Genomic DNA, 25,303 nt, shown 5'->3' with positions numbered 1-25,303 from the left:
AACCCGGCCCCAACTTGCTCTGCTTTGCTTCCTGGCTCTGAGGGGAACTAACTGCTTAGCATCCTCCGTGATGCTGCCCCGCCACAGACCCAGAGCAATGGGGTGAGCATGCCATAGACTGATCTCTCTAAGACTGTGAGCCAAAGCAAACCTCCTCTCTTTCTAAGTTGATTGTCTCAAGGTGTTTGTTACAGCTGATGAAAAGTTAACTACCATTTGGCCATTCCCAGCGAGGCCTGGTCCTTCCCTCCTGACCAGGTTGGAAACCAAGCTGCCCTCTTCTGCCGTCTCCCCTAAGTCTCACGTCTCGTCACTGTGATCCTGTCCCTGTGATCCCGTTGCTGTGATCCCGTCCCTGTGATCCCATCGCTATGATCCTGTCACTGTGAAGACTCTTCCCTCTGAATCGCGTTTGAATGGAGCCCTGCTTCTCTCCTCCTCCCCCCTGCTGATGCCTGTAGACCTGATGCCCGTTGCAACTACTTCTATCTGTGTGTTAAGCCGCAGATGCCTCCTCCTCTTGGTTCTGCAGTTCCTCTGTGTAGATGAGCCCTGCCTCCCTCACCAGCCCCACATCCAGCCACAGTATTTCTCTCTTGCCACCTTTACAGCATGCAGCTGTCTGTCCTTGGAACATCTCTCCTCCATGCCTGCTGTTCTAAAGCACACTGGACACTCACTCTAGTCTAATCTCTATGCTGCCCCAGGTGCCACCCCTCCATTTTCTCCCTCTTACGTGGTGCGTGTGTGTCTTCCACACAGAGAGCTTCAGTGCCACATCCATGGCTGTCTCACCTGTGTGACAAAATGCCTCTCAGATAGTGGCCGTCTCAAAATGAGGGGCTCGTGCTTCTTGGAGCTTGGCCCCCAGCGGTTCCCTGGCAGTCTGCTCGAGTTGAGGTGCCTGATTAGCCTCAACGACCTTGTTCACTTTGTTCCTGGCAATGGTTTCTTGCATTGACTCTGCTATCTTTTCTTCTGTTCTATTTTTCTCTTGACAAAAACTTAATCTGTTCAGGGAACCAGGAAACATTCCTAACGGCTCCTTGAATACGGAGGAACTGATGCGTCAGTTCCCTCCCTTGATTCAGGCCATTAATGTTATGATTAAGACTCTGGCTCGCTCTCTGGGGGAATTTACAGATACCCTAGAACAGAAAGAGCTCACGATAGGAGATTTGGTAGAAGATAGGCAAATTATGAAGGAAAATGTATGGAATGGCATGAGTTACTATTTATGCAAAGGCTAGCCAGAATGAGAAACCCCTGGTGCATTTTAGATAGGAAAGAAAGGCAGGCTATTCTTGATAACATGAAGTCAGACATTCAATATTGAAACAAACCCTGGGGGTGGAATCCTGAAGAATGGTGTTTGGGTTACCTTGGTTACCTTGAGGGCAGATATGATTTAGGGCCATGAGAAAGCACAGTTAGTTAGTGGTGTGAGACGAATTTCTAAGAAAAGCTCTGCCCACCTGGCCCTGACCACAAGACTTGTTAAGAATAATTAATTATCTGTAATCATTTTTCTATGGAAACTTTTATGTCTGCCAACTTCCTTCTGTAATCTCTTAAAAGTGATGCTTGAATTTTAGTAATTCAAATTTGCAGCAGATTCAAATCTCATTAGAGTTGTGTCTGTCTGTCATTCACCGAATCCTGGGTTCTCCTAAGCCTTCACCCCTGTTCTCCCTCGGACTTCTATCTCCAAGAGAGTCAGTCCGCGGCACTTCAGGACTTATGAAGCCTTCCTGGGCCTGGCTAGACTTTCATTGTAGCTGGATTTTTCTTTGGGCCACCAGCTCACAAATAATGACATGGAACTTCCTATTAATTATGAAAGCTCAGCGTATAGCTTAGTCTTATTCCTAACCAGCTCTTATAACTTGTTAACCCATTTATATTAATCTATGTTCTGTCGTGTGGCATTACTTCTCTTCCATCTTGCACCTTCTTGTTTCCTCTTCTTGTCTCCTGGCATCTCCCATGTACCTAGATTCCTGCTCCTCTTCCTTTCTCTCCCTGGAAGTCCCGCCTACACCTCCTGCCTAGCTATTGGCTGTTCAGCTTTTTATTACACCAATCACAGCAATACACCTTCACACAGTGTGCAAATATCCCACAGCAGTGCATGCTGCCTCAAATGCAGCTTACTTATGATTTTACTTCCTCCATTTTAAAAGGGCCTAACTTTGAGTCACAAGTCACCGGGTAAATTTCAAAGCTTGACTTTAAAAAAAAAAAACTTCAACATGTTCTGGTCATTTAAATGTGAAACCAAGGGTGAAGTTTTAAATTACTTTTCAGAATTATTTGACACTTTCTCTGTGTTCAGTGTACCTTGCTCATATCCACTTATTCCACCCACGCCTTCCTGAACAACACCCACACAGCCCTTCCCATTCTCATGCCCTCCCCACTTTTTGTGGTAACCCACTGAGTCCAGTTAGTGCTGGCTGATCCTGTCGGCTGGATCTTGTCACCTAGGTTCCTGAGAGTGATGGTCAGGTCGTGCCCAGAAGGTGGCAGTGCACAGCACTTGTTCCGTCCTTCTGGTCTGATGTCCTTTCTGCCACCTCTTCTGGGATGTTCCCTGAGCCTTGAGGAGGCTGATGTCGGTGTCTTGGACAGGGCTGAGTACTAAACAGTCATTTATTCTCAACATTATTTTTTTTTAGTTTTTAATTTTATGTATATTGGTATTTTGTCTGCATGGATGTCTGTGTGCTATACGCATGCCTGGTACCCAGAGAGGCCAGAAGAGGGCATCGGATCCCCTGGGACTGGATTTTACAGACAGTTGTGAACACCACGAGGGTTGCAGGAATTGAACCTGGGTCCTCTGAAAGAGTGCAAGTGCTCTTAACTGCTCTCAATCATCTCTTCAGCCACTCAGTGTGGAATTGTGTAACTTCTCATGGAGTGTGGGGACTCCCCAGTGAGACTGGGGGCGCCACTGAGCAGCCAGCCCCTCGCTTGCTGTCCCAGCAACTATAGCCTCAGTTCTCCCTAGTCTTTGCTTTATTTCCTGAGTGATACTGGCATGGCCACATTCTCTTTTATAGTAAGGCTTATTGTCTTTCTGTCTGTCTGTCTGTCGGAACTGGAACTAGAACCCAGAGTCTCACCACAAACTGGATCAGCACTCTGTGACTGAACCATGTGACCTTCTAAAGAGTTTTAAGCTTAGATTTTTACTCCCTCTGGGAAAAAGCAAAAATCCCACAAAATAATCAGGCTGTTGGCTGTTGAGTAACCGGTACTGCAGTGGCATGTGGGTGGCCGCATCACTGGCTGCTCCATTACCTCACCAGCAGGGAAGGTACCCCTTCAGAACCGCCCTGCTCCCCATTTGTGTGTACACACCCACGGAGTTCCTTTCTGTGACTCTCACCCTGTGATGACTTAGACTTGCCGAGCAGCCTGGCTCGAGCAGCGTGAGAACGAACCCCGGCCACTCCTGTCTACCCTACTGTCACCCCAACTGTTCACACATGCAAACGCTTCTCTGGAAAAGATGCTACGTTCCCAACGCACCCCCAACTCCCGTCCTGGTTTCTACCACCAGGAGTGAATGAGAATCAACTTCTATGTACTTGTCAGTATGTTCCACCTGTGGCCACCTTTTCCGTGGCAGTCTTACCTGGTGTATGAATGTGTTTTCCATCACTATGATGGAGTGCCTGAGACAGCCCATTTGCGTGGAGGGAAGGCTGGCCGTGGCTCACTGATTCCTAGCCTCCTGTTGCTGTGGGGCCCATGCTAGCTCAGGATATCCCGAACCTAACTAGGATGGAGGGGCTGGGGCCCCACAGTCTCTTGAGGGCACTCTTCCAGCCACCTAAGATCACCCAGGAAACTGCCTCTTCATGGCCCACACAGATTCCTATAGCTGTCTTAAAGCATGGGCCTCTGAAGACGTTCTGAATTCAAGCTAACAGCCCAAGGCCTGAAGGATAAAGAACAGGTCACTAGGGAAGTCACCGTTCACCACCTGTATGTGAGCAGTACCAGGTGCTGAGCCATATCCTCCATGCTTCGTGTCATAATCTACTGAGACTCTTCATGAAAACTAAGGGGGTCAGTCATTTTCTCCATGACGCCCTGGTATCTATCATATAGGAACCCATATAAATTGCATATATAATACACTATATATAGATGCTTTTTTCTGTACTGGCATTTGAACCACATGCATCTTGGTGAAAGCTCCATTACCCAGCTGTATCCCTGCTTTTGTTTATTTGCTTGATGTTTTGAGACCAGGGATTGCTAAGTTGCCCAGGCTGGCTTTGAATGCACGCTGTGGCTCAGGCAGGCCTTGGCCTGTGACCTTACCTCAGCTTCCAGAGTAGCGGGTTTGTAGGTGTGTGTAACCATGTTTGGCTTTGTGTTTTTCTTTATTGATTTTATGTTGTATCTTTAAAAGGAGGCCTTTGCTGGTCAGAGATATTTTTAAACATTTATTTTGTTTTTGCTAGGTCTCTGAGTATAATAGCTCAGCCAACTTTGATGTCTTAATCCTTCTGCCATGGTTATAATTGTGGGAACTGGCATGTACAAACCATGCCAGGCTGTACAACTCTTAGACTATCATATATCCTTTTATTTCACGCCTTTGGGTTTATTGTTTAAGGGTGTGAAGCAGGGTGGGGGAGTCCACCCTTCTCCTGGTCATCATCACTTGATCTCCCTTGCCCAAGCTATTTAATATTCATCTGCTGAGGTCATATATCCAGGATGTCCCTCCTCATCCCCTCTCTGCTAGCCTCGTTTAACAGAGCAGTTTCCTATGCTCACTTCTGGGCTCCCTTCTGTCTTGTGGCTCCGTATGTCTCTTTATGGCCGTGCTGTATTGCTTTTGTCTCTCTGGCTTTATAGCACGTTTCGATTGATACTTAAAATGTCTCTGACATACACCAGTAATTCCCCCAGACCTCCTTCCACTAACTGTCTTGGTTCTGCACATGTGCTTACTCATCTCTGTGGCCTTTTGAGCAAATCACCAGGCACCATAAGAATCTAGTGCGGGATGACATTGGTTATGGGGGCTCTGGTTGGGATGACATTGGTAATGGGGGCTTTGGTTGGGATGACATTGGTTATGGGGGCTCTGGTTGTGATGACATTGGTTATGGGGGCTCTGGTTGCGATGACATTGGTAATGGGGGCTTTGGTTGGGATGACATTGGTTATGGGGACTCTGGTTGGCATGACATTGGTTATAGGGGCTCTGGTTGTGATGACATTGGTTATAGGGGACTCTGGTTGGGATGACATTGATAATGGGGACTTTGGTTGGGATGACATTGGTAATGGGGGCTCTTGTTGGGATGACATTGTTTAACTTGGGATTCTTGTTGTACTCACTGCACAAGCATCAGACCTGAGTTGGGTCTCCAGAATTGGCATACACAGCTAGATGTGGTGCTGTGCTCTTGAAGTCCCAGAGCTGGGGAGGCAGAGACAGGAAGATCCCTGGGGCTTGCTGGCCAGCCAGCCTTATGTTAAAAACAGCCCCAGGTCCATGACTCAAAAATTAAGGGGTGGGGGTTACAAGATGGTGTTGTAATAGGAGCGACGGGGCTGCGTCCCCAGCACCCCGGCCACCTGCTAGCTTATGCCCCGAAATAACAACACACAAATTGTATTCTTTTAAACACTGTTTGGCCCATTAACTCTAGCCCTTACAGGCTAATTCTCATATCCCTATCAACCCATCTCTAATAATCTGTGTAGCATCAGTCTTACCGGGAAAGATTCAGCATGTCTGACCTGGCAGCTTGCTTCATGGCGTCTGCCTCAGAGAGCAGAGCCATCACGTCTGCCCAGGAGAGGGGAGCATGGCATCTCTGAGCTCACTTCCTCTTCCTCCCAGCATTCTGTTCTGTTTACTCCACCCACCTATGTTCTAACCAATATAATGGGCCAAGGCAGTTTCTTTATTTTTTAACCAATGACCTTCCTCCATCAAGATGGCTCAGTTGGTAGGGGCACTTGCTGTCCAGCTCGATGACCTGAGTTCAGTCCCTGGGACCCACACGGTGAAGGAAAGAACCAACTCCTACAAATTGTCTCTGACCTCCATGTATGCATGTGTGCCCCTCACCTGTTACACACAAAATGAATAAACGCAAACCTCAAGTCTGGGTCCATGAGATGACTGAGCAGGTAAAGGTACCCGAAGCCAAGCCTGGGGATCTGATTTGGGCCCAAATGTGGGAGGAGAGAACTGACTCCAGCGGGTGTTCTCTCTCCTCCACGTGCCCCAGACCCTCTTACAGAAAAGTGAGAATATAAAGTGGATAGCTCCTGAAGAGCAATACCCGGAACTTCACCTCCCACACACACCCGCTTCTCTTGTCCATAGACGTTACAGGGCTCTGCCTGTGCTCCTTCATCCTTTGGTCACGGGCACTATTCCACACAGACATTCTGAATTAGGGGTCCTGATGCTGGCTCATGCAGACATCTTGAATTAGGGGTCCTGATGCTGGTTCAGACCTGGACTGTAGGTGGTGAGGGACTTAGTGCCCAGAGCCTCATGCTTCAGAGGCAGAGAAGTCGCTGTAATGAGAACATGAGCTGGGGACAGGACAGTTGGGGTGTGAGGCGGGCATATGTGCTATTGCTGTGGACCTGAGGCTATCATAGGAGAGAGAGACCAGTCAGCGACTACTGTCTGAGTATACACCTGGGCCAGTTGAGCACGGAGCTCTGAGCCAGAGGCAGGTGTCCCTCTAAGACCTTGTTCTCCACTTGCAGGTGGCATCCACATGGGACAAAGGTAGACAGGGCGGCTCTCCATGGAGTCGCCTTGGCGGGAAGTGCTGAGGAGGAGGAAGTGCTGAATGCCAGCGTGGTCCAGGGTAAAGGGTATAAGGTAGTAATGAGGGCCTCATTTGGTCCTTGAGGTGACCAAGAGTCAGAAGATCAGAGAGGGTGGCAGTGGTCAGGGACCCTTCTCATGGGTCTGATTTTTGTCTCGGCAGGTGCAGGCCACTGTCGTGGGGCTCCTGGCTGCACTGGCCTCTCTGCTCCTTGGTGCGGTGTCCCGAGAGGAGTTGAATTGGGCTAAGGTGGCATTGATGTGCACGAGCAGCATCATCACTGCCTTCCTTGCCGCCTTGGCCCTAGGTGAGCCATGTCCCATGTATCCCCAAGCCGAGCCCTGCTTCTCTGCTGTTCTGTTAAGGTTCCCGGAGAGATGAACCATGCGGCTGCAGTGGCACTGGTGTGGAACCTCAGGGGTCTGGAAGTGGGTGGGAAGAGCTTGCTAGGTCGTCAGTTAGCCCTGTGTCCTCTCAAAGGTGTGTGTGTGTGCGCATGTGTACACGTGTGCAGAGAGTACATGCCTGAGGGAGTGCTGCTGTCCAATGTGTGCTGTGCGTGTGTATGTGTGCATATGTGTGTGAGCGCATGTATGCATGTGTGTGTGTATGTATGTGCAGAGAGTATATACATGCCTGAGGCAGCTCTGTTGTCCAAGGTATGCTTGTGTTTGTGTGTATGTGTGTGCATATATGTGTGTGAGTGTATGTTTGTGTGTGCATATGTGTGTGAGCGCATGTATGCATGTGTGTGTATGCATGTGCAGAGAGTATATACATGCCTGAGGCAGCTCTGTTGTCCAAGGTATGCGTGTGTATGTGTATATGTGTGTGAGTGTATGTGTGCACATGTGTATGTGTATGTATGTGTGCTGAGAGGGTGCGCATGCCTGAGGGAGCTCTGTTGTCCCTTCAGTCTTGACAGACTTGAGTTTATCACTCCTTGCTGAGGTCAGAAACCTGAGCATGGCAGCTACCTTCATCTAGTTTGTGTCAAGAGTGTGACTACAGAGCCATGTGCAAATTGGCTCACAATTGTAACAAGCCACCTACCTCAGCTTGCCTGGATTACAAGCGTGCATAATGGTTTTTAATAAGCATTCCCAAAGCAGTAGTATCCTTCACAGGGCTTCAGTGGTACCAGCGCCACCTATTGGCTCGGCTGTGTAACTTCAGGCCCACTTGGAAGGCTCTGGTCTGATCACACATTGCCACAATGTGGCAGGTGGTGGCAGCATTAGAACAGCCTTGAGAATGAATGTAGTCACTTTTTATTTTTAATTCCGTTCATTTTGTGGTGCTAGGGACCGAGCCCAGGGCCTTGCTGTCATTATTTTTAGGGTCACAGGATTCTAAGTAGTATTAAATTCTAACAACCAAGATACAGAATGTTTTGAAGAACTGGGGGTGGGGGTAGGGGATGGGGGAAATCCTGTGAAGTAGGCTAAGCCCTGCTAGTAATAATGGAGCTTGCAAGACTATAGGGCAGGTGCCCTCAGAGAGAACAGAGGGTCCTGGGGCTGAGACCCTGGAAAGGGCTCTCTCATCTCCCAGGTAAGCCGTGAAGCCCATCGCTGTCTGCATTTCAGAGTCACATGTTCCACCCCAGTGCCCAGGGACAGCACAGCTGGGCTGAGATAAGGGACCCCAGGATAACTCTGATATCTGTCTGAACCCTCCACTGCACAGCCATCTGCCCTCCCTCCCCATCCTCCACATGAGTGGCTCAGAGGACCCAGCAGGTACTGGAGGCTAGGTCCTCTGCCCCTGAGGCTCCTGTTGCTTAGAGCATCCTTGGAGCAGCCCTCCACGCAGCGGAGGCTCTGAGTATTGTGTGGCTGTAGTTCCAGGTGGTTTGCGAGGCCAGGGGCTGCCTGCCTGCTCAGGTGCGTCTTCAGGGTTTCCAGGTCCCAGCCAGTGACAGAAACTCAGGGAGGTGGGCAGCCTGCTGAGCATCCATATGTTGAAAGATATAACTATTGAGTTTCTGACCACCTGCTTGACCCTTCCGGGGGGGGGGGGGGGGGCTAACCCATCTCACCACCAACTGCTCCCTGGGCCTTCCCTCCTTTTGCTGCAGGAATTCTAATGATCTGCATAGTGGTTGGTGCCCGGAGGTTTGGGGTCAACCCTGATAACATCGCCACGCCCATTGCAGCCAGCCTGGGAGACCTCATCACACTCTCCATCCTGGCGCTGATAAGCAGCTTCTTCTACAGGCACAAAGGTAGGGAAGGCACCAAGGAGGAGCCTACGCAGATCACCCCAGCCTGGGTGGGAACTGGGGCATCATCCCCAAAGAAAGGAGCCAAGGTGCTGTGGAGCCCAAGCCCGCAGGGTGGGGGAGTGGGAGGTGGGTACCTGGGGTGGGGGAGTGGGAGGCGGGTACCTGGGGTGGGGGAGTGGGAGGCGGGTACCTGGGGTGGGGGAGTGGGGGGCGGGTACCTGGGGTGGGGGAGTGGGAGGCGGGTACCTGGGGTGGGGGAGTGGGGGGCGGGTACCTGGAGTCACTCGGCACGTCCAGGATGGCTGGGGAAACTGAGTATGGAGTGAGATGAGCAGCTCGGTCTGTCCTTGAGCATGCTGCCAGTGGTGGTGAGCACGTGGTGTCAGTCGCTGGAGGAAATGTCTGGCACAGCTCAGTGCCCTGTGGGAAGAAGGATTCAGGAGGCCAGAGAAATAATCACTGGATGCAGATAGAACCGCTCAGTGCGACCTTCACTGTACACTCGGGACACCTCCATCCAGTCTGGACTGAGTTCTGTTAGGTGGCAGTGAGGAGCTCGGAATCAGATAAGATGACCTAGTTGTGTACTTTCAGGCCGCACTGAGTTTCAAACAAGATTTGCATGGAACTTAGTTATGGGTATTGGTTTTGCAAAGCAAATAAGAGCACCACCCCTTCCCCTCTCAGGGAAGCGCGGGCCTGGCCCCAGGAGTCAGGTCTTCACTGACTGGGGAGAGCTAGCTCACAACTGCCAGGAGCCCTGAGGAAGGGGCATGGATGTGCGGTGGGAGCTGGATGGCTCCCGTCGGAAGTTATGGAAGACATGACTGCCCTCCCAAGTGTCCTTGTAAGGAGACAGTTCCCCAGGCTACTGTGTCCTGAGTGTTAGTGACCTGCCTTCCAGCTCTGGGGATGGTACAGAAGCTAGCCATGTTTACCACGAAGCACTTTGTTTATAGCTAACGTGGAGCACATGTGGTAGACAAAGGGCCCACAGTTGTGTGCTGTGGAGAATGAGGAGAGGGGGTTCCCAACAACGCCACCCAGAGGAGAGTGGAACACAGACTACGCATCCGTGCGTCTATGCATGGCCACCTAGCGTTGAGTCTGCTCTGGAGAGTAGGAACAGGATGAAAAGAGGATGCTCTAGCAGGATGGAAAAATGATGCTAGAGCAGGATGAAAAGACGATGCTAGAGCAGGATGAAAAGACAATGCTAGAGCAGGATGGAAAGACGATGCTAGAGGCGAGTGGCTCTTTGAGGGGGCGCTGGTCCTGGGTGGACAGCATCCTGACCTCATAGCTGGAGCTGAGTCTGGGGTATGAGTAGCAACCAGGCCAGCCATATCCATACCCCACAATAATACGGAATGACTCAGTCAGGAGAAAGCTTCCTCCTGATTCTCCGCTGCGACTATGTGCCCTGGTAGCGGCCTCTTTGCTCTTCTCGGTTATGCTGGTGCCTCCAAGCAGGACAGTAGAAAACTGTCATACACGTGCAAGGCTGCCACCTGCCCGGACCCTGTCCGAGTGGTATGTATTGTAACACTGGGTAGGGGAAGCCTGATCAAGGTTCTTGATGGTTGCCAGGACAGCAGAGAAGTGAAGGGTCATGGCAGGGCAGAGAAGAGCTTTCCCGGTTGCTTAACAGCTACTCTCTCCCAAGCGTGGGAGGACAGCCTTTCTAAATGGCAAACACCTCGGTTCCAGACTTCACCTCTAGACTGTGAAAAGCCACACCCCAACCAGCTTCTGTGTGCCAGCCTTGGCCACATGAGCTATGTATGTCTGCTTTCCTTCAGACACATGGTATCTTACGCCACTGGTCTGTGTCGGCTTTATGGCTCTCACCCCTCTGTGGATCTTCATCGCCAAGCAGAACCCACCCATCATGAAGATCCTGAAGTATGGGTGGTTCCCCATTATCCTGGCTATGGTCATCAGCAGGTGAGCAGCATGGAACAGTGACTCCTCTGTTCTGTGAGGGGAATGGCTGAAGGAAAGGACTTCGGGGCGGGGGGAGGTTGATTTTGCTCACTGTTTCAGAGGGTTCAGATCATTTGGCCACATGCTTTTGTGGCCCCGGGGAGCCTATCATGGAGAAGTGCTGTTCACCTCAGAAGTGACCAGGATACAGGAAGAGGCCCGGCCTAGGGACTGCCTCCTCCTAGCTAGGCTCCGCCTCCTGCCTTTCACCACCTCCCAACAATGCCAGAAGATTACTAATCCATCAAAGGATTAATCCATCTGTAACATGGAGGGTCCTGTTTGTTGGGAGTTTCTGTCCCTCCCAGTACCCCACAGCCTGCAAGCTCCAAAGAAAATCACACATAGGTCTCCATAAATTATAAGCTGATTGGCCCATTAGCTCTAGCCTCTCACTGGCTAACTCTCACATCTTGATTAACCCATTTTTCTGATCTATGTTAGCCATGTGGCTCAGTACCTTTTTCAGTGGGGCAGATCACATCCTGCTGCTTCGGTGGTCTGGTCAGGAGTGGGAGGAATCAACTTTCTTCTTCCCAGAATTCTCCTGTTCTCATTACATCATTTCTACTTCCTGTCTGTTTTTCCTGCCTATATTTCCTGCCTGGCCAATCAGCATTTATTTAAAACATGATTGACAGAATACAGACAATTCTCCTGCACCATCCATCCACCAAGCTCTGATGATCCATCATGCTATGTCTCTGGAATGCCTGACAGACTCATGCAGTACTCATCACCTAGGGATTCTCATCTGTTCAAGCCAACAGTCAAGATTAACCATCATAGACCAGGCAAGGTACCACACACCTTCAATCCTGGAACTCTGGAGGCACAGGCAGGTAGATCCCTGTGAGTCTGAGGCCAAGCCTGGTCTACATATTGAGTTCAAGGCTGGTCAAGGCTACATAGTGAGACCCCCCCCCAAAAAAAAAACAGCTATGACAATCTACCCCTTGTCAAGTTTACAAACAGACAAATCACTTCAAACCATAACATCCCACTGTCCCTCCCAAAAGTTCACCTCTGCCTTACACTGCAGAATGTGTGATAGAGGGGTCAAAGGATACTTGACCGTTTATTATAATGCAAAATCTGTGCAGTATCAACAGAAAGAATGGGGAATCCGAAATGAGTCACCAGCTGCTGCGCCTGCTGCTCATTCCAGGTCCAAAAAGGCGGCACATCCCTTCACCCCTCCTTTTCTTTGAGTCAAGTCCATTCCCAATGAAAACCACGCTTCTTGGATCAAAATGCTGCCCTCTACTGGCTAGCAGACTGGTGACAGAAATTCTGTAACAAATGTGTGCAGTTTAACTTTTGAAGCCTCCCCATTGTGCTAACGGTTCTCACATCAAGCAGCAGTCTAAGCTCAGGGTCTTATGTGTTGCTTCCAACACACAGTGGCACAGAGAAATCATCATTTCCACTGCAGAAGGTGGTAAGGAGCTAAAGTAAGACCGCAGCACGGCAAGGCAAACATTAAATCTGTAGCCGCATGTCTGGCATCTGGGACCCGCAGTGCCATGATACCAGCTTTAGTGGGCTTGGGAAGTCCAGCCTCTGTGGTCTTCCTGTCACCTGCCCACAGAGCCTCCTACACTTCATGCTACATGCTTGCAAGCCAGTACCATGTGTTCCACACCAAAGTCTGCCACTAGCTCAAGCAGTGTCCTTTGGACCAGGTGTCCAGCAGCCTCTGGGCACCTGGGTGGCTCAGCTCACACTTCCCTGGCTGGGCCTGCATAAGCCCCTGAGGTCTTCTCAAGGAACTGCTATTCAAATGCTTTTGTAATTGAACATCTTGGGGCCCGGGATGGGTAGGGTGTGGCCAGTTGAAAGTGTTTGGCTTCTCTTGACTGTCACTAATCTCGTTGACAGCCACATCCTCCGTTGGCAGCTTTTCTGGAGCTGCAGGTGTCCTCCCGGGTCCTTCTAATCTGCTTTCTGCTTCCATTTCTACTTTAAATCCAACTAAAGGTGGCAAGAATTACTGCACCACAGCCTGAGTGCTGCGCCATGCCTTCGCATCGCCACCAAATAAGTTATTTATATCTGGCCCCACACTTTCAGAGCATAAACAAAATAAGCACAATTCTACTTTCCCCCTTTGTACATGAATACCTTTATTTTTCTCAAATTCACCTCTCAGTCTTCCACTTCTAACTCCTTTAGGAGTCTCTTCCATCCCTGTCCTCCATAGATGGGTTGATGGATAACTAGGTGGGTGGGTGGATGAATGGATAGATGGATAACTAGGTAGATGGATGGATAACTAGGTAGATGGATGGATAACTAGGTAGATGGATGGATAACTAGGTGGGTGTATGGATGGATGGTTGGGTAGATAGATGGATAACTAGGTAGATGGATAGATAACTAGGTGAGTGGATGGATGGATGGATGGATGGATGGATGGATGGATAGCTAGGTAGATGGATGGATAACTAGGTGGGTGGATGGATTGATGGTTGGGTGGATAGATGGATAACTAGGTAGATGGATGGATAACTAGGTGAGTGGATAGATGTTTGGATGGATGGATGGATGGATTGATGGATAACTAGGTAGATGGATGGATAACTAGGTGAGTGGATGGATGGATGGGTGGATGGATGGATAACTAGGTAGATGGATGGATAACTAGGTGAGTGGATGGATGGTTGAGTGGATGGATGGGTGGGTGGGTGGGTGGGTGGGTGGATGGATGGATGGATGGATGGATGGATGGGTGGATGGATGGATGGGTGGGTGGGTGGATGGATGGATGAGACATCCATCTCTATATAACCTACTAAGTCCAGTTACTGCTACCTTCTTGAAGTGGGTGTGGGAATCCACTGTATCATGGGCAGCCTACCAGGGAAGAAAACTGACTTTCTGTCCCCCAACAGCCATTGATGGCCTGTGACTTCTCAGCTAGGCGTGGGCCTTGTGAGTGACCCTTAACCATACTAAAATATTGTTGTGAAATTCCTTGCCAGTATATACCGTGAATTGTTCCCAACTGAATTCCCAGTAGAGCTCTCGTTCTTGTCCAGAGCCTCACACGAGCCAGACCTTCACTATCCACTCTGGTCTTCCACTGATTCCACCTAGAACGTTCTAGGCTGCCCTAGCCCACTTCTCCAAATTTCCCCAACTTCCTTCCTCATGGTAGTTCCAAAGAGCTCAGAACCATGTGGTCAGGTTGGTCACGCCAGCGCCTTCATGCCTCTGGTGCTGGCTTTCCCTCTGTTGCTGTTTCTGTTACTGACAGAAATGCCTGTCTGACAGTGTGGGTTTAGGGGTTCAGCACGTGATTGAGTGGCCCCACGCTGCTGAGCAGAGCATGAAGGTGAGTCTCTGTGGAAAGCCGTCCACAGCATGGTGACCACAAGGAAAGACCAGGGCAGGGCTTAGCCCCAGGGACATATCCCCGAGTGGCACAGCCAGAGGTGTGCCTCACCAGTCTACAGGTGTTCCTTAATCCAGTCAAGTAGCAGCAACCTCCTTCCTCCCAAGAGCCCTGGAGCACTCAGCGTGAGGGTGACAGGTGCCATGGGGTCAGGTCCGGTGTGGCCCTGCCACTACCTGTGCTAAGCCCCAGTGCAAGTGAACTTCACACACTGGATTCTCTGAACCCCTCACTTAGGCCCCATACACTCTCCTGAGGCCACTTAGAACCACAGAAGTGCGGCCGCTGGGAGAGCTAAGCTGGGCAGAGCAAGCGAGCGTGGCACAGCCTAGCTCCACGCCCTGTCCTGGTGCCATGGAACACTGACTGTAGTAAGACACCTCTGCAGGTGTCTTAGGGTTACTATTGCTCTGATAAAACACCATGACCAAAAGCAACTTGGGGGGAAAGGGCTTATTTTAGCTTCCAGCTTCTAGTCCACCACTAAAGGAAGTCAAGGCAGGAACTCAAAGCAGGAGTCTGAAGGCAAAAATCTGAAGGAGGCTATGGAGAAGAGCTGTTTGCTGACTTCACCCCATGGTTTGTTTAGGTTGCGCTCTCTCTCTCTCTCTCTCTCTCTCTCTCTCTCTCTCTCTCTCTCTCTCTCCTTCTTTCTTTCCCTCCCACTCTTCCTCCCTCCCCCCTCCTCTTTTTTTCTATCTTTTTCTTTCTTGTTTGTTTTTTGAGACAGGGTTTCACTGTGGAGCCCTGGCTGTCCTAGAACTCTATAGACCTCACAGAGATCCCCTAGGCTCAGACACCCCAAGATCATCTGCCCAGGGATGGCACCACTCACAGTGGGCTGGGCTCTTCTATGCATCAGCCATCAATCAAGAAAATAAACCTTGGCCTTGTCCGCAGGCCAGAGAGATGGAGACATTTTCTCAGTTAAGACCACTTCTTCCCAGATAGATCTAGGTGTGTGTCAAGTTGACAAAAGTCGTCCAGCACAGTGGGCTTCAGGGTCCCTCATCCTGGCTTCAGGGAAACAGTTCCTACCTACGGTCACCACCCCAGGAGAGCTGCTGGTGAGGTCTGTAGGGTTGGGCCCACCACATTTTCTGTTAAATGTTGACAGGGACTACTGCAGTCTGCTCTGTCATGTTCTAATCCAGATATCACGGAAAAGAGGTTATGGTTCAGTTGTCTTTACTCTAGTCTCATTCATTCATTCATTCATTCATTCATTCATTCCTCTTTGGTCTCTGTAGGGGCCTGCCACCCAGCTCCTAAATAACTACAGAGAGACTTATTCTTACTTATGAATGCCCTGCCTTTGTTTGACTTATTTCTAGCCAGCTTTTCTTAAATTATCCCATCTACATTTTGCATCTGGGCTTTTGCCTTTTCTGTATATTTTTCTTTACTTCTTACTCTCTTTTGCAGGCTATGTGGCTATGTCTGACCCCTGGTGCCTTCCTCCCTCCTCTTCTCTCTAGCTGGCAGCAGCCCCTCGTATCCCTCTCCTGCCTAGCTATTGGCCATCCAATCAGGTGTTTTAGGCAGGCAAAGTAACACAGCTTCACAGAGTTAAACAAATGCAACGTAAAAGAATGTAGCACATCTTTGCGTCATTAAACAAATATTCCACAGCATAAACAAATGTAGCACACCTTCAAACAATATTCCACAACATTTCACCCCTAAAATGTTCCAAGGCCACTCACAAAAACTGATCTCCTTTTCTAAGGCTCTACAAAGTCCGAGAGTTAGGAAAGCCTTTCCTAAACTCCAGCTTCTGGTGGAAGCAAGGTCTTTGACGGGGGCCGGGGTGGGGGGTTGGATGTCTCATTCCATGACAGAGCCTACCCAGGAGGTCCTAGGATACGCATGGCCTTGGGAAGGCTCTTATTATGTAATGGGTTGCCATCATCCAAAGAACCTCCTGGAACAGCTGAGGCTTGGACTAAAGGTGGAGACATGACACCAGGAGACAGCTGGGCGGCAGCAAGTGTTCTGTGTAGGGAAGCCATGTTTGCCAAGCCTGGGAAGGTGGCCAGTGGGCATTTGGCTGGCCCACTCTAATGTCAGCTCCATTCTGTCCCCAGTTTCGGAGGCCTCCTCTTAAGCAGAACTGTCTCTAAACATCAGTTTAAAGGCATGGCTGTCCTGACTCCCGTCATCTGTGGTGAGTGCTGGGGTGGCTCCTCTTGGGGTCCCTGGGCTGGGTAGGGGCTGAGCGCCAGTGTGCAGCCTCGGGTTCTGGTGGCTGGGCCTACACACCCATTGGGCTGAGTTTCCTCAGATGCACAGGATCTGAAGGGGCCTCGGAGCACGAGGGCAAGGAAGCACACCAGTTTGATGCTGCTGACAGGGTCTCACTTTGTAGGTCATGCTGCCCCAGAACTGTGTAGCTCAGGCTGGCCTTGAACCCACAGCAACGATCTTCCTACCCCATTGGTGACATTAAAACTCAGACTCTGGGTTTCTGTCTCCACCTTAAAAATAAGACCACATCAGTAGTGGGTTTATTCTCTGGGCCTCTCTGGGTCTCTCTGGACCCATCAACAACCAGCATGACAACAACCACTCTGCATCAGCCCCCACAATTCCCTGGGGTCCTGTGCTGACTCACTTCCTATCATTGCCTTACTGGCCACGGTCTGCAAGCATTTGGGTTGCTAACAACCTGACTCCTAGCTGCTTAGAGCTAAGTCAGGCAAACAAGAGGGCTCTGGACAATGATGGGGAGTGGGCCCAGCAGGAGGCCATTCCTGACCTAAAGGGAGTGCTGCCTGCCTCCTCCTTCTAGCCATGGTGGCTAATGGGGAGCTGGTTCCTGGTGATCAGGGAGCTGACAAGAGGTTGGGAATTGGGGTAAAGAGCTGAATCTGTAAACTTAACTAATTATTTTCTTTCCCTTCTCCTGTTTAAAGCTGTGTGTAGTCAGTAGACACAAATGTCCAGCCATCCTCTCTCACTGCAGGTGGATGTCTTTTCTCTGCTGGGGTCATCATCTCAGACCCTGGGTTTCCCTGATGCATGCACATACATGGCTGTAGACGGATGTAGTGGCATTTCATTTGTATTTTAGTAAAGCTTGTCTGAAGATCAGAGAGTAAAAAGAGCCCCTCTAGTCAGCCTTACAGACAAGGCACTGTAACACACACTTTTAATCCCAGTAGCCACACTGGTTACCATAGAAACTGGGCGGTGCATGCCTTTAATCCCAGCCCTAGAGAGGGTTATAAAACAGGAAGAAACAGCTCTCAGGCACAGTCTCATTCTGAGATTCCTGGAGGTAGGATTGCCATTTCAGACTGAGGTCAAGGTAAGAGCCAGTGACTGGGTGCTTTGCTTTTCGAATCTTCAGGTTGAATCCCAATTTCTCTCTCTTGAGTTTTTATTAATCATGTATCAGACAGACTTTCTTTTCCACCGCCAACCCCAATAATGACACAGAGACGTCTTATTAATTATGAAAGCCTGCCCTTTAGCTCAGGCTTGTCTCAACTAGCTCTCATAACTTAACACATTTATATTAATCTGCGTTCTGTCACATGACATTACTTCTCTTTCATCTTGCACCTTCTGTTTCCTCTCTATCTGGCTGGCAACTCTGCTCCTCTTCCCAGAGTCTTTTCTGTTCCCAAAACTCCTGCCTAACCTCTTCCTGGCTATTGGCCATTTAGGTTTTTATTACACCAATCACAGCAATAAATCTTCACACAGTGTACATTAAGAAAAGGTTTTAATGCTAACATAGTAAAACTATATACAATAAGAACAAATATTAAGTAAGAAGTACATTGACAATGTTTAGTCTGTATGCAATTGGCACATTCAGAGAGAGGACTTCATCTATCTATCTTGCTGTATTAGTGTATAATACTGTATTAGTGAGTCCAAAGTTCTTCCTAAACTATTTTTTATCGTAACTTGTATTATTCTAAAAACATCTTTTTAGATAAACAGCTTAAGCTTTTATATTTCTCAACCTTACAAACTTTCTCTTACATTTCTTTTTAATTTGGTAATAAGGAAAACTATATACTATCTAGTCTTCAGTCCCTACCAGAGACCCAAGAAGGATATAATATTATCTGAGTAAACAGGAAGTGCAGAGCAAGAAACTTCCAGAAACAAATTCTGGCTGCCTGAACAGTCACCCAAGGGTCCTCTGCAACAGTGGGGCATCCATCTTCAGCCTATGGGCCTAGAATATCTGACAGACTTTTCTGTGAGGCAGGAAGTTTGAAGGACTGTCCTACCTTGTCTTGGCAAAGTTTGTTAGTTGCCTTCTTTTGTGTCCTGCTTGTCCAATTTGGACAGCATTCTGTCAATAGTCAAGGCAAGGGCAGTCTCTGCCCAGTGACTAACTTTGCCATAAACAAATGCAAACTCCATATGGAGGTTCTTCAGTGTCCATCATCCTTTTTTGAAGTAAATTGATGCTGCCAAGAGCAGACATATTTCACTGTCATGAAAACCCTTATGTTATTAAAACATTTTAAATGCCATAGTCTATAGGTCTCTGAAGTGTTTGAAGACCATCTATTTAAAATATATTTCTGTTTGACCTTGAAAACATACCTAACATGACTATAAATTTGATTGTTATAGATGACTATTAAATTAATTCATCTTTATTATCCTAAATAGGTTTATAGGACTAAAAGTTTACAGTACATTTTTAAATTGAGCTGCATAGGCACAATACCTTAAATAAGAGTAGAAACATACATACAGTAAAACAAAACAACCTTAAATTTGTATCAGTATACAAAAATCCATACCAATGTAACATATTTGAGACTAGTGGTTGTTCAAAAGTAAACTGTTGAATGGAGGGGCTGCTTGTGTCCCAGCCACCCAGCTAGCTTACACCCGAAATAAGCACACAAAAACTGTATTTATTAAAACACTGCTTGGCCATTAGCTCTAACTTCTTATTGGCTAACTCTTACATCTCAGTTTAACCATCTCCATGAATCTGTGTATCGCTATGTGGCTGTGGCTTACTGGCAAGATTCTAACCAGTGTCCGTCTAAGGCCGAAGATCCATGGCTTCTCCCCGACTCTGCTTTCTTCTTCCCAGCATTCAGGTCTGTCTTCTCCACCTATCTAAGTTCTGCCCTATCAGGCTCAAAGCAGTTTCTTTGTTCATCAACACATGAACAGAAGACCCTCCTACACCAGTAAACTCAATCCAGGTGGTGATGGCACATTTCTTTAATCCCAACACTCAGGAGGCAGAGCCAGGCAGATCTCTATGAATTTGAGGCCAGCTTGGTCTAGAGAGCAAGTTTCAGGACAAACTCTAAAGCTACAGACTCCAAACCCTGTCTCAAAAAAAGTAAACTTAACAATCTACCTTTTATGACATCGCTTTTATACTATATCCCCTTTTCTCCCTTCAGAAAGAAATCCTTGAATCTAATCTTGGTTCAGCTTTTTCTCTGAACATGACCAATAACAACTTGTAACCAATTCCCCTAAAAAGATGATAACCTATTCATAATATTCATAACCCTCTAAATGACCAAAAACCATACACCTCACCTCTTGGGAATGTGGGTGTCATGTTCTCTAGATTGCTTCTGTTGTTTGGGGGGAATGGCATCTTTCGGAGATGTGAGAAAATTGGGATAATGGTCAGGTCCTGGGAGAGCTAGCTATATTGTTTGTTTAGTCTCTGTGTGATGGGAAAGTGCAGTGCTTATCTGAAGCATTGGCTGGATAGTCTTTGAGGCTGAACCATCTCAGCTAGCAGCTTTGAAGTTGTTCTGGATGTAGAATTTTGAAGAAACCGCAACAGAGACATTCTGAGAGGCTGAGTCACCTGGGCTACTTGTCTTCACATGGCCTAGCTAGGGAAAGTTCCTGTGGGGTTGTGGACCCAAGAGAAGGCCATGGCCAGCTAGGCCATCCTATCCTGCAGGAACATGCTCTTGGTCTTCTGGGCGGCTGGTGGCCTCCTGGATCCTGTCAGTGTTCTGTACACCATTCCCCAGCCTCTTGAGTCTCCCTGAGGACACCCCCTCTAGGCATGGCCATCTGCACTAGTCAGGATCCCGTCCACCCATCCCCTCCATCACTCACAGGATTAGCCAGGGTTGAATCTTTTTTTCTTTTCTGGCTTTGCCTGTTCAACTTCACTAGTCTTAGAGACCAGCTGTCAGGGTGATCACTCACAGGATCTGGGCCACCCTCTCTGGGTGGGAAGGAGAGAGGAAATGCTGTGTCACTCTGGGACACCGTCCTGGGGAAAGCAGTATATGGTAATAGAAGCCAGGGGTTGGAGCATGCCACGCCCTTTCTCCTCACAGGTGTTGGTGGCAACCTGGTGGCCATCCAGACCAGCCGCATCTCTACCTTCCTGCACATGTGGAGCACACCCGGGGTCCTCCCCGTCCAGATGAAAAGATTCTGGCCTAACCCATGCCTCATTTTCTGCTCTTCAGGTCAGTATGCTGTCTGCTGAGGCCACGGGACCTTATTTATCCCCCAACCCCTTGGCGTTGGTTTGGTTTTGCTTTTTTGATGTTTGCAGTGGGAGGGCTCTCTATGCTGCCCAGGCTGGCCTCGAACCCTGGGCCCGGCTGATGATTTGCTCACATTTAGTTGTGACCATGTGTACATGCGCCCGTGTTTTTCTAACGTCATCTACAAGTTGGAAAGCCTTCTTCTGTGTTATTTATGCATCACACATGTTACCTAATTGTTTACACATGGTTTTCCTACAGCTTTTCTTGAGTGCTCACTCCGGCTGCCCCACATGGCATGCTGCCCCTACAAATTGCACGTTCTGGGGTGTTGCCTGCTTCACAGTCTCCTTTTAGGCCTTCTTCACATTTCTCTTTTTAAAAAAGGCAGTCCGGTCTCTGTGAGTATAAGGCTAGCCTGGTCTACAGAGTGAGTTCCAGAACAGCCAGAGCAAAGCAGAGAAATCCTGTCTAGAAAACAGCAACAACGGAAACAAAGTAACAGCAGCAACAACAAAGAGCAGGCAGGGTGGTGCCCACTAGTGACCCCAGTCCTAGGAAGCCAAGCTGGGTGAATTCCTGGGGCTTGCTGGGAGTTTCAAGTCAATTAATTACAGACACTGTCAAATTATCTGCTTTTTTTTTTTGACAGTTTTCTAGACAGCAACACGTATAAGTGGATGCTCAGTAAATGCTGTGTCACAGAGCTACACTCTATCCCTGGGTTAATTGCGTTACATTCCCAACCAACACACACACACACACACACACACACACACGGTTGGTTGGGAATGTAACGCAGTTGACTGTTCAAGTCTCAGCACCACGTAAAAGTGGATGTGGCAGCACACATCTGTAATCCCATTGCTTGGGAGCTGGAAGCAGGAGAATCTGAAGTTTAAAGCCATCCTGGGCTGCACGATACCCTTCCCCTCCGTTCCCCAAAGGTGGTTTCTCTGGAGCTGGGGATGGAACCCTGGGGCCTTGAGCATGCTCAGTAAGTGCTGTGTCACGGAGCTACACTCTATCCCTAGCAACCCAAACCACCCAAACAATTGCTCTGTTTGTTGACTGTTTTCGTTCACTTCGTTGTTCTTGGAGTTTCTGGGTTTGGCATGTGACTTCCTGCCTTTTTCTGACACTCTCGGGGACAGAGATGATTTCTACTGTACGATTGTGTCTGAGAAGGCGTCACAGTCACAGGCTGTGTGTCCGCCTGTTTGTTGTTGGGTCTGGGTGGGGCGGAGTCCTCGCACTACAGATCCTTAAGCTCAGAGAGCAGGGGAGAGCCTGAGCTCAGAGCTCTGTGGTGCCCCCACTGAGTGCCAGGGTGTCTGTCCTGCGAGTCTGTCACCCTCCCCAGTTGCCACAGGCTCTTTCCCACCTTAGGCCCCTGGCACAGTCTGTCTTCTTCTATTCAAGGGTCAGACCTCAGCCTTGCCTCCTCCCCGCAGGGGTCTTTAGAGCCTGGGAGCTGCCCCCACTTGTACACACTTCCTAGTCTAAGCTTCCAAGTGACCTTCTTTGTGTGTGTGGCCAACTGATTCTCACCTGTTCCCTCAGATGTCAGCCCCTAGAAGGAAAGAAAGGTCAGGACCAAGCTGAGTACCGCGTGTTTGCAGATGAAGGATTTGGGTGCCTCGTTGGGCACTCTTCTTTGCCAAGAGGGCCTCCGCAAGCAGGAAGGTTTTGTGATCCTCTTGCTTCCATTCCTCCTAGAAATCAACTCTGTGTCAGCTCGAGTCCTGCTCTTTCTGGTGGTCCCGGGACATCTGGTTTTCTTCTACCTCATCTGCCTGGTGGAAGGCCAGGCGGTGACAAGCAGCAAAACCTTCGTGTTGCTGTACCTGGTGGCAAGCATGATCCAGGTGAGGGTGGCTTCCCAGCCAACATCAGTGGTCCTTGTCCCGTGGGAGGTGCTGAGTAGAGTCCCCATCATACAAAGATCCACCTAACTCATGCAAGCCCAGAGACACGGACTAGACAGAGGCCACTGTGCTGTGCACCACACACCTCGTACCACGACTCCATTGCACGCTGCATACCGCGTGTTGCACGGTCACAGCTCACGCTGCACACTTCACTCACTCTGTGCTCTTCATGCTACATGCCTCAAAGCTGCAAGAGCAGCTACAGATGCATTGTGTTCTGTGAAGGAGGCAGAGCCGCTGTCCGTCCCCTCACAGAAGGCCCTGCTCTTCACGGGGCTGAAGGGTGCCTATAGTCTCCCTTCCAGGCAGGATGGAAGTTGTCGGTGTGAAAGAGATTAAGCAGCTGCTGCTTTGAGACGCCAGCTGACTAAAGTCCCCGGTGGCCTAAACTGTCCGCAGAGAGGACTGTGGGCACTGTGGCAGTTTTCAGAGGATACACTGAAGTTTTTCCTCATCTCTCAACCTAGTCAAGTTCAGGGCTTTATTTAGGGGGAAGGAACAGGGCAGGGACTACAACCTGAGTAGGGCCATGTGGACTGCTTCCTGGAAGCTTCTAGAAGGGCTCACCAAACCTCCTGAGGGGAAGGGGTTCAAGCAGAGGGGATCCTGGCTGGTGAGTGGCAGCAGGTCCCTCTGGCACTTCAGAGGCCAGGGCAGGATCCAGCCACTAGGAAGAGCGTATGGTAATTGAATCCAGAACCTGCTCCAGACCCCACCCTGCCCTATTCTGTGTTGCTGAGTAATAGACAAGCGGAAGAGGTTGATTTACTCACACTTAAAGTTGCAGCCAGCATGTGACAGGCGTAGACAGTGGACAGGGAGCCAGCTGTGGCCAAAGGGGCTGTGTGGGTGAGGAAGCCAGTCAGCAGCAATGGCCCCGCCTTGTTCTTTAGCAACCTGTTCTGAGAACTGATTCAGACCTAGGGGACCTCCCTCAGCTCAGAAAGGTCCCTCTGCACCTCAGCACCACCACAGTGAGAACCAAGCTTAACAGCGCATGTCCAAGACACTTAGGCCCCAAGCAAAGCTGGAAAAAGGGAACTGACAGGGGCTGACCTTGGTGGCGTCCTTGGAAGCCAGCTGGTGCTCTTGGCTGTCTTTGGGTCTCTGACTTGTCTTACATCTCTGCTCTTTTGGCAGGTGGTAATCCTGCTGTACCTGGCAGAAGTGATGGTTCGGCTAACCTGGCACCAAGCCCTGGATCCTGACAACCACTGTATCCCCTATCTCACGGGACTGGGGGACCTGCTGGGCACCAGCCTCCTGGCACTGTGCTTCCTCCTGGACTGGTTATTGAGGGGCAGAGCTGATCTTGCAGAGCTGGTTTCAGAGCTGGTTTCTGTACCCCCCTGACTGAGGCTGCCCCCTGCAGGTCTCCGTGGGACCTTCCCTCACGTCCACAGTGTCCAGCAGGCTGTTCCTCCTGCTGGGGCCTCAAGCTGCTAGCTCTCTGCCTGGGCAGTGGCCTAATCAGTCTGCCAAGGAGACGAGCAGACACCTTGATTCTGAAGTTGGTAGCTGAGCCCGAGGTGGAGCCTTGACATCAGGAGCTCTGCTTGCAAGTGTGAGTGAGTATGTGTGCACACGTGTGTGTGCATGTGTGTGTGTGTGTGTGTGTGTGTGTGTGTGTGTAGTGCAGGCTGTTCTAACCTGAAGATGCCGAGGAAGAAACTTGTCGGCATAACCTGGATTGAGCAGAGCAGGATGGAACTCCTCTGCATCCCCGGGTCTCGGGACTCCCCACGCCCTGACTTTGCTGCCATCACTGAGCTCAGCCACCTGGACCCACACTACTCATGCCCTGAGCCCAGTAACTGTGCACCGTCACCCCAGGCAGGCCCTGCGTACCCCTCATCTATACCCCAGCATTTAATCTATGGCTGCTTTCTTTTTATTTCCCCCTTTCTCTGTTTTATAGCAGGACCCTCTGTTCAGGGTCTGGAGATGAAGAGATTGTAATAAAGCATAGCTTACATTGCACTTGGTGTTGTGCATCCTTCAAGGTGGTCAGGGAGGCCGTAAGGATGGCATTTCTCTGGGGCAGTGTTTCTCATGGTCTGAAATGTTGAGTGTGCATGTCACCTGGAAACTTGTGTGTACAGGCACACGAGTTCTTCTCTGCCTGCCCAGGCATCTCCCTGCTGTAGCAGACCTCAGCTGAGCCATCATGTTTGGGACTCACTGTCCAGAATATGTCATTCCCCTTTTTTTGATTGACATATGTGTATGTATGTATGCATTTTTTATTTATTATTTGTGTGTGTATTTCTGAGGTGTAATGTGATATTTTGATTCATGTCATCTTTTTATCATTTATTATTTCATATATATGAGTGTTTGCCGGCATATTGCAGTACCCATAGATACCAGAAGAGGGCATCAGATTCCCTGGAACTGGAGTTTTAGGTGGATCTGGGTTACCATGCAGGTGCTGAGAAGCAAGCTGGCACCTTCTGCAAGAGCCGTAT

At 49.4% G+C, this 25,303-nt stretch overlaps 1 protein-coding gene across 7 annotated transcripts in view; it reads left to right on the top strand.

The window, feature by feature from the left end:
- The window catches only part of Slc41a3 (solute carrier family 41 member 3), a 50,153-nt gene extending 25,338 nt beyond the window's left edge, over window positions 1-24,815 (top strand). For all 7 annotated transcript variants that reach the window (XM_075983517.1, XM_075983511.1, XM_075983518.1 and 4 more), the window contains 7 exons: window positions 6,993-7,137; window positions 8,911-9,057; window positions 10,860-11,004; window positions 16,528-16,607; window positions 20,749-20,883; window positions 22,624-22,772; window positions 23,976-24,815. In XM_075983517.1, coding sequence (XP_075839632.1) covers window positions 6,993-7,137; window positions 8,911-9,057; window positions 10,860-11,004; window positions 16,528-16,607; window positions 20,749-20,883; window positions 22,624-22,772; window positions 23,976-24,188 — 1,014 coding nt within the window. In that variant the 3' untranslated portion in view covers window positions 24,189-24,815. The remainder of the gene's footprint in view (window positions 1-6,992; window positions 7,138-8,910; window positions 9,058-10,859; window positions 11,005-16,527; window positions 16,608-20,748; window positions 20,884-22,623; window positions 22,773-23,975) is intronic.
- Window positions 24,816-25,303: the final 488 nt, after the last annotated feature.

The sequence above is a fragment of the Microtus pennsylvanicus genome, chromosome 8 (genome assembly GCF_037038515.1).
Source record: "Microtus pennsylvanicus isolate mMicPen1 chromosome 8, mMicPen1.hap1, whole genome shotgun sequence".
In the NCBI taxonomy this organism is placed as follows: Eukaryota; Metazoa; Chordata; class Mammalia; order Rodentia; family Cricetidae; genus Microtus; species Microtus pennsylvanicus.
Note: the sequence above shows the minus strand (reverse complement) of the source record. Positions and strands in the feature narration are given on the sequence as shown.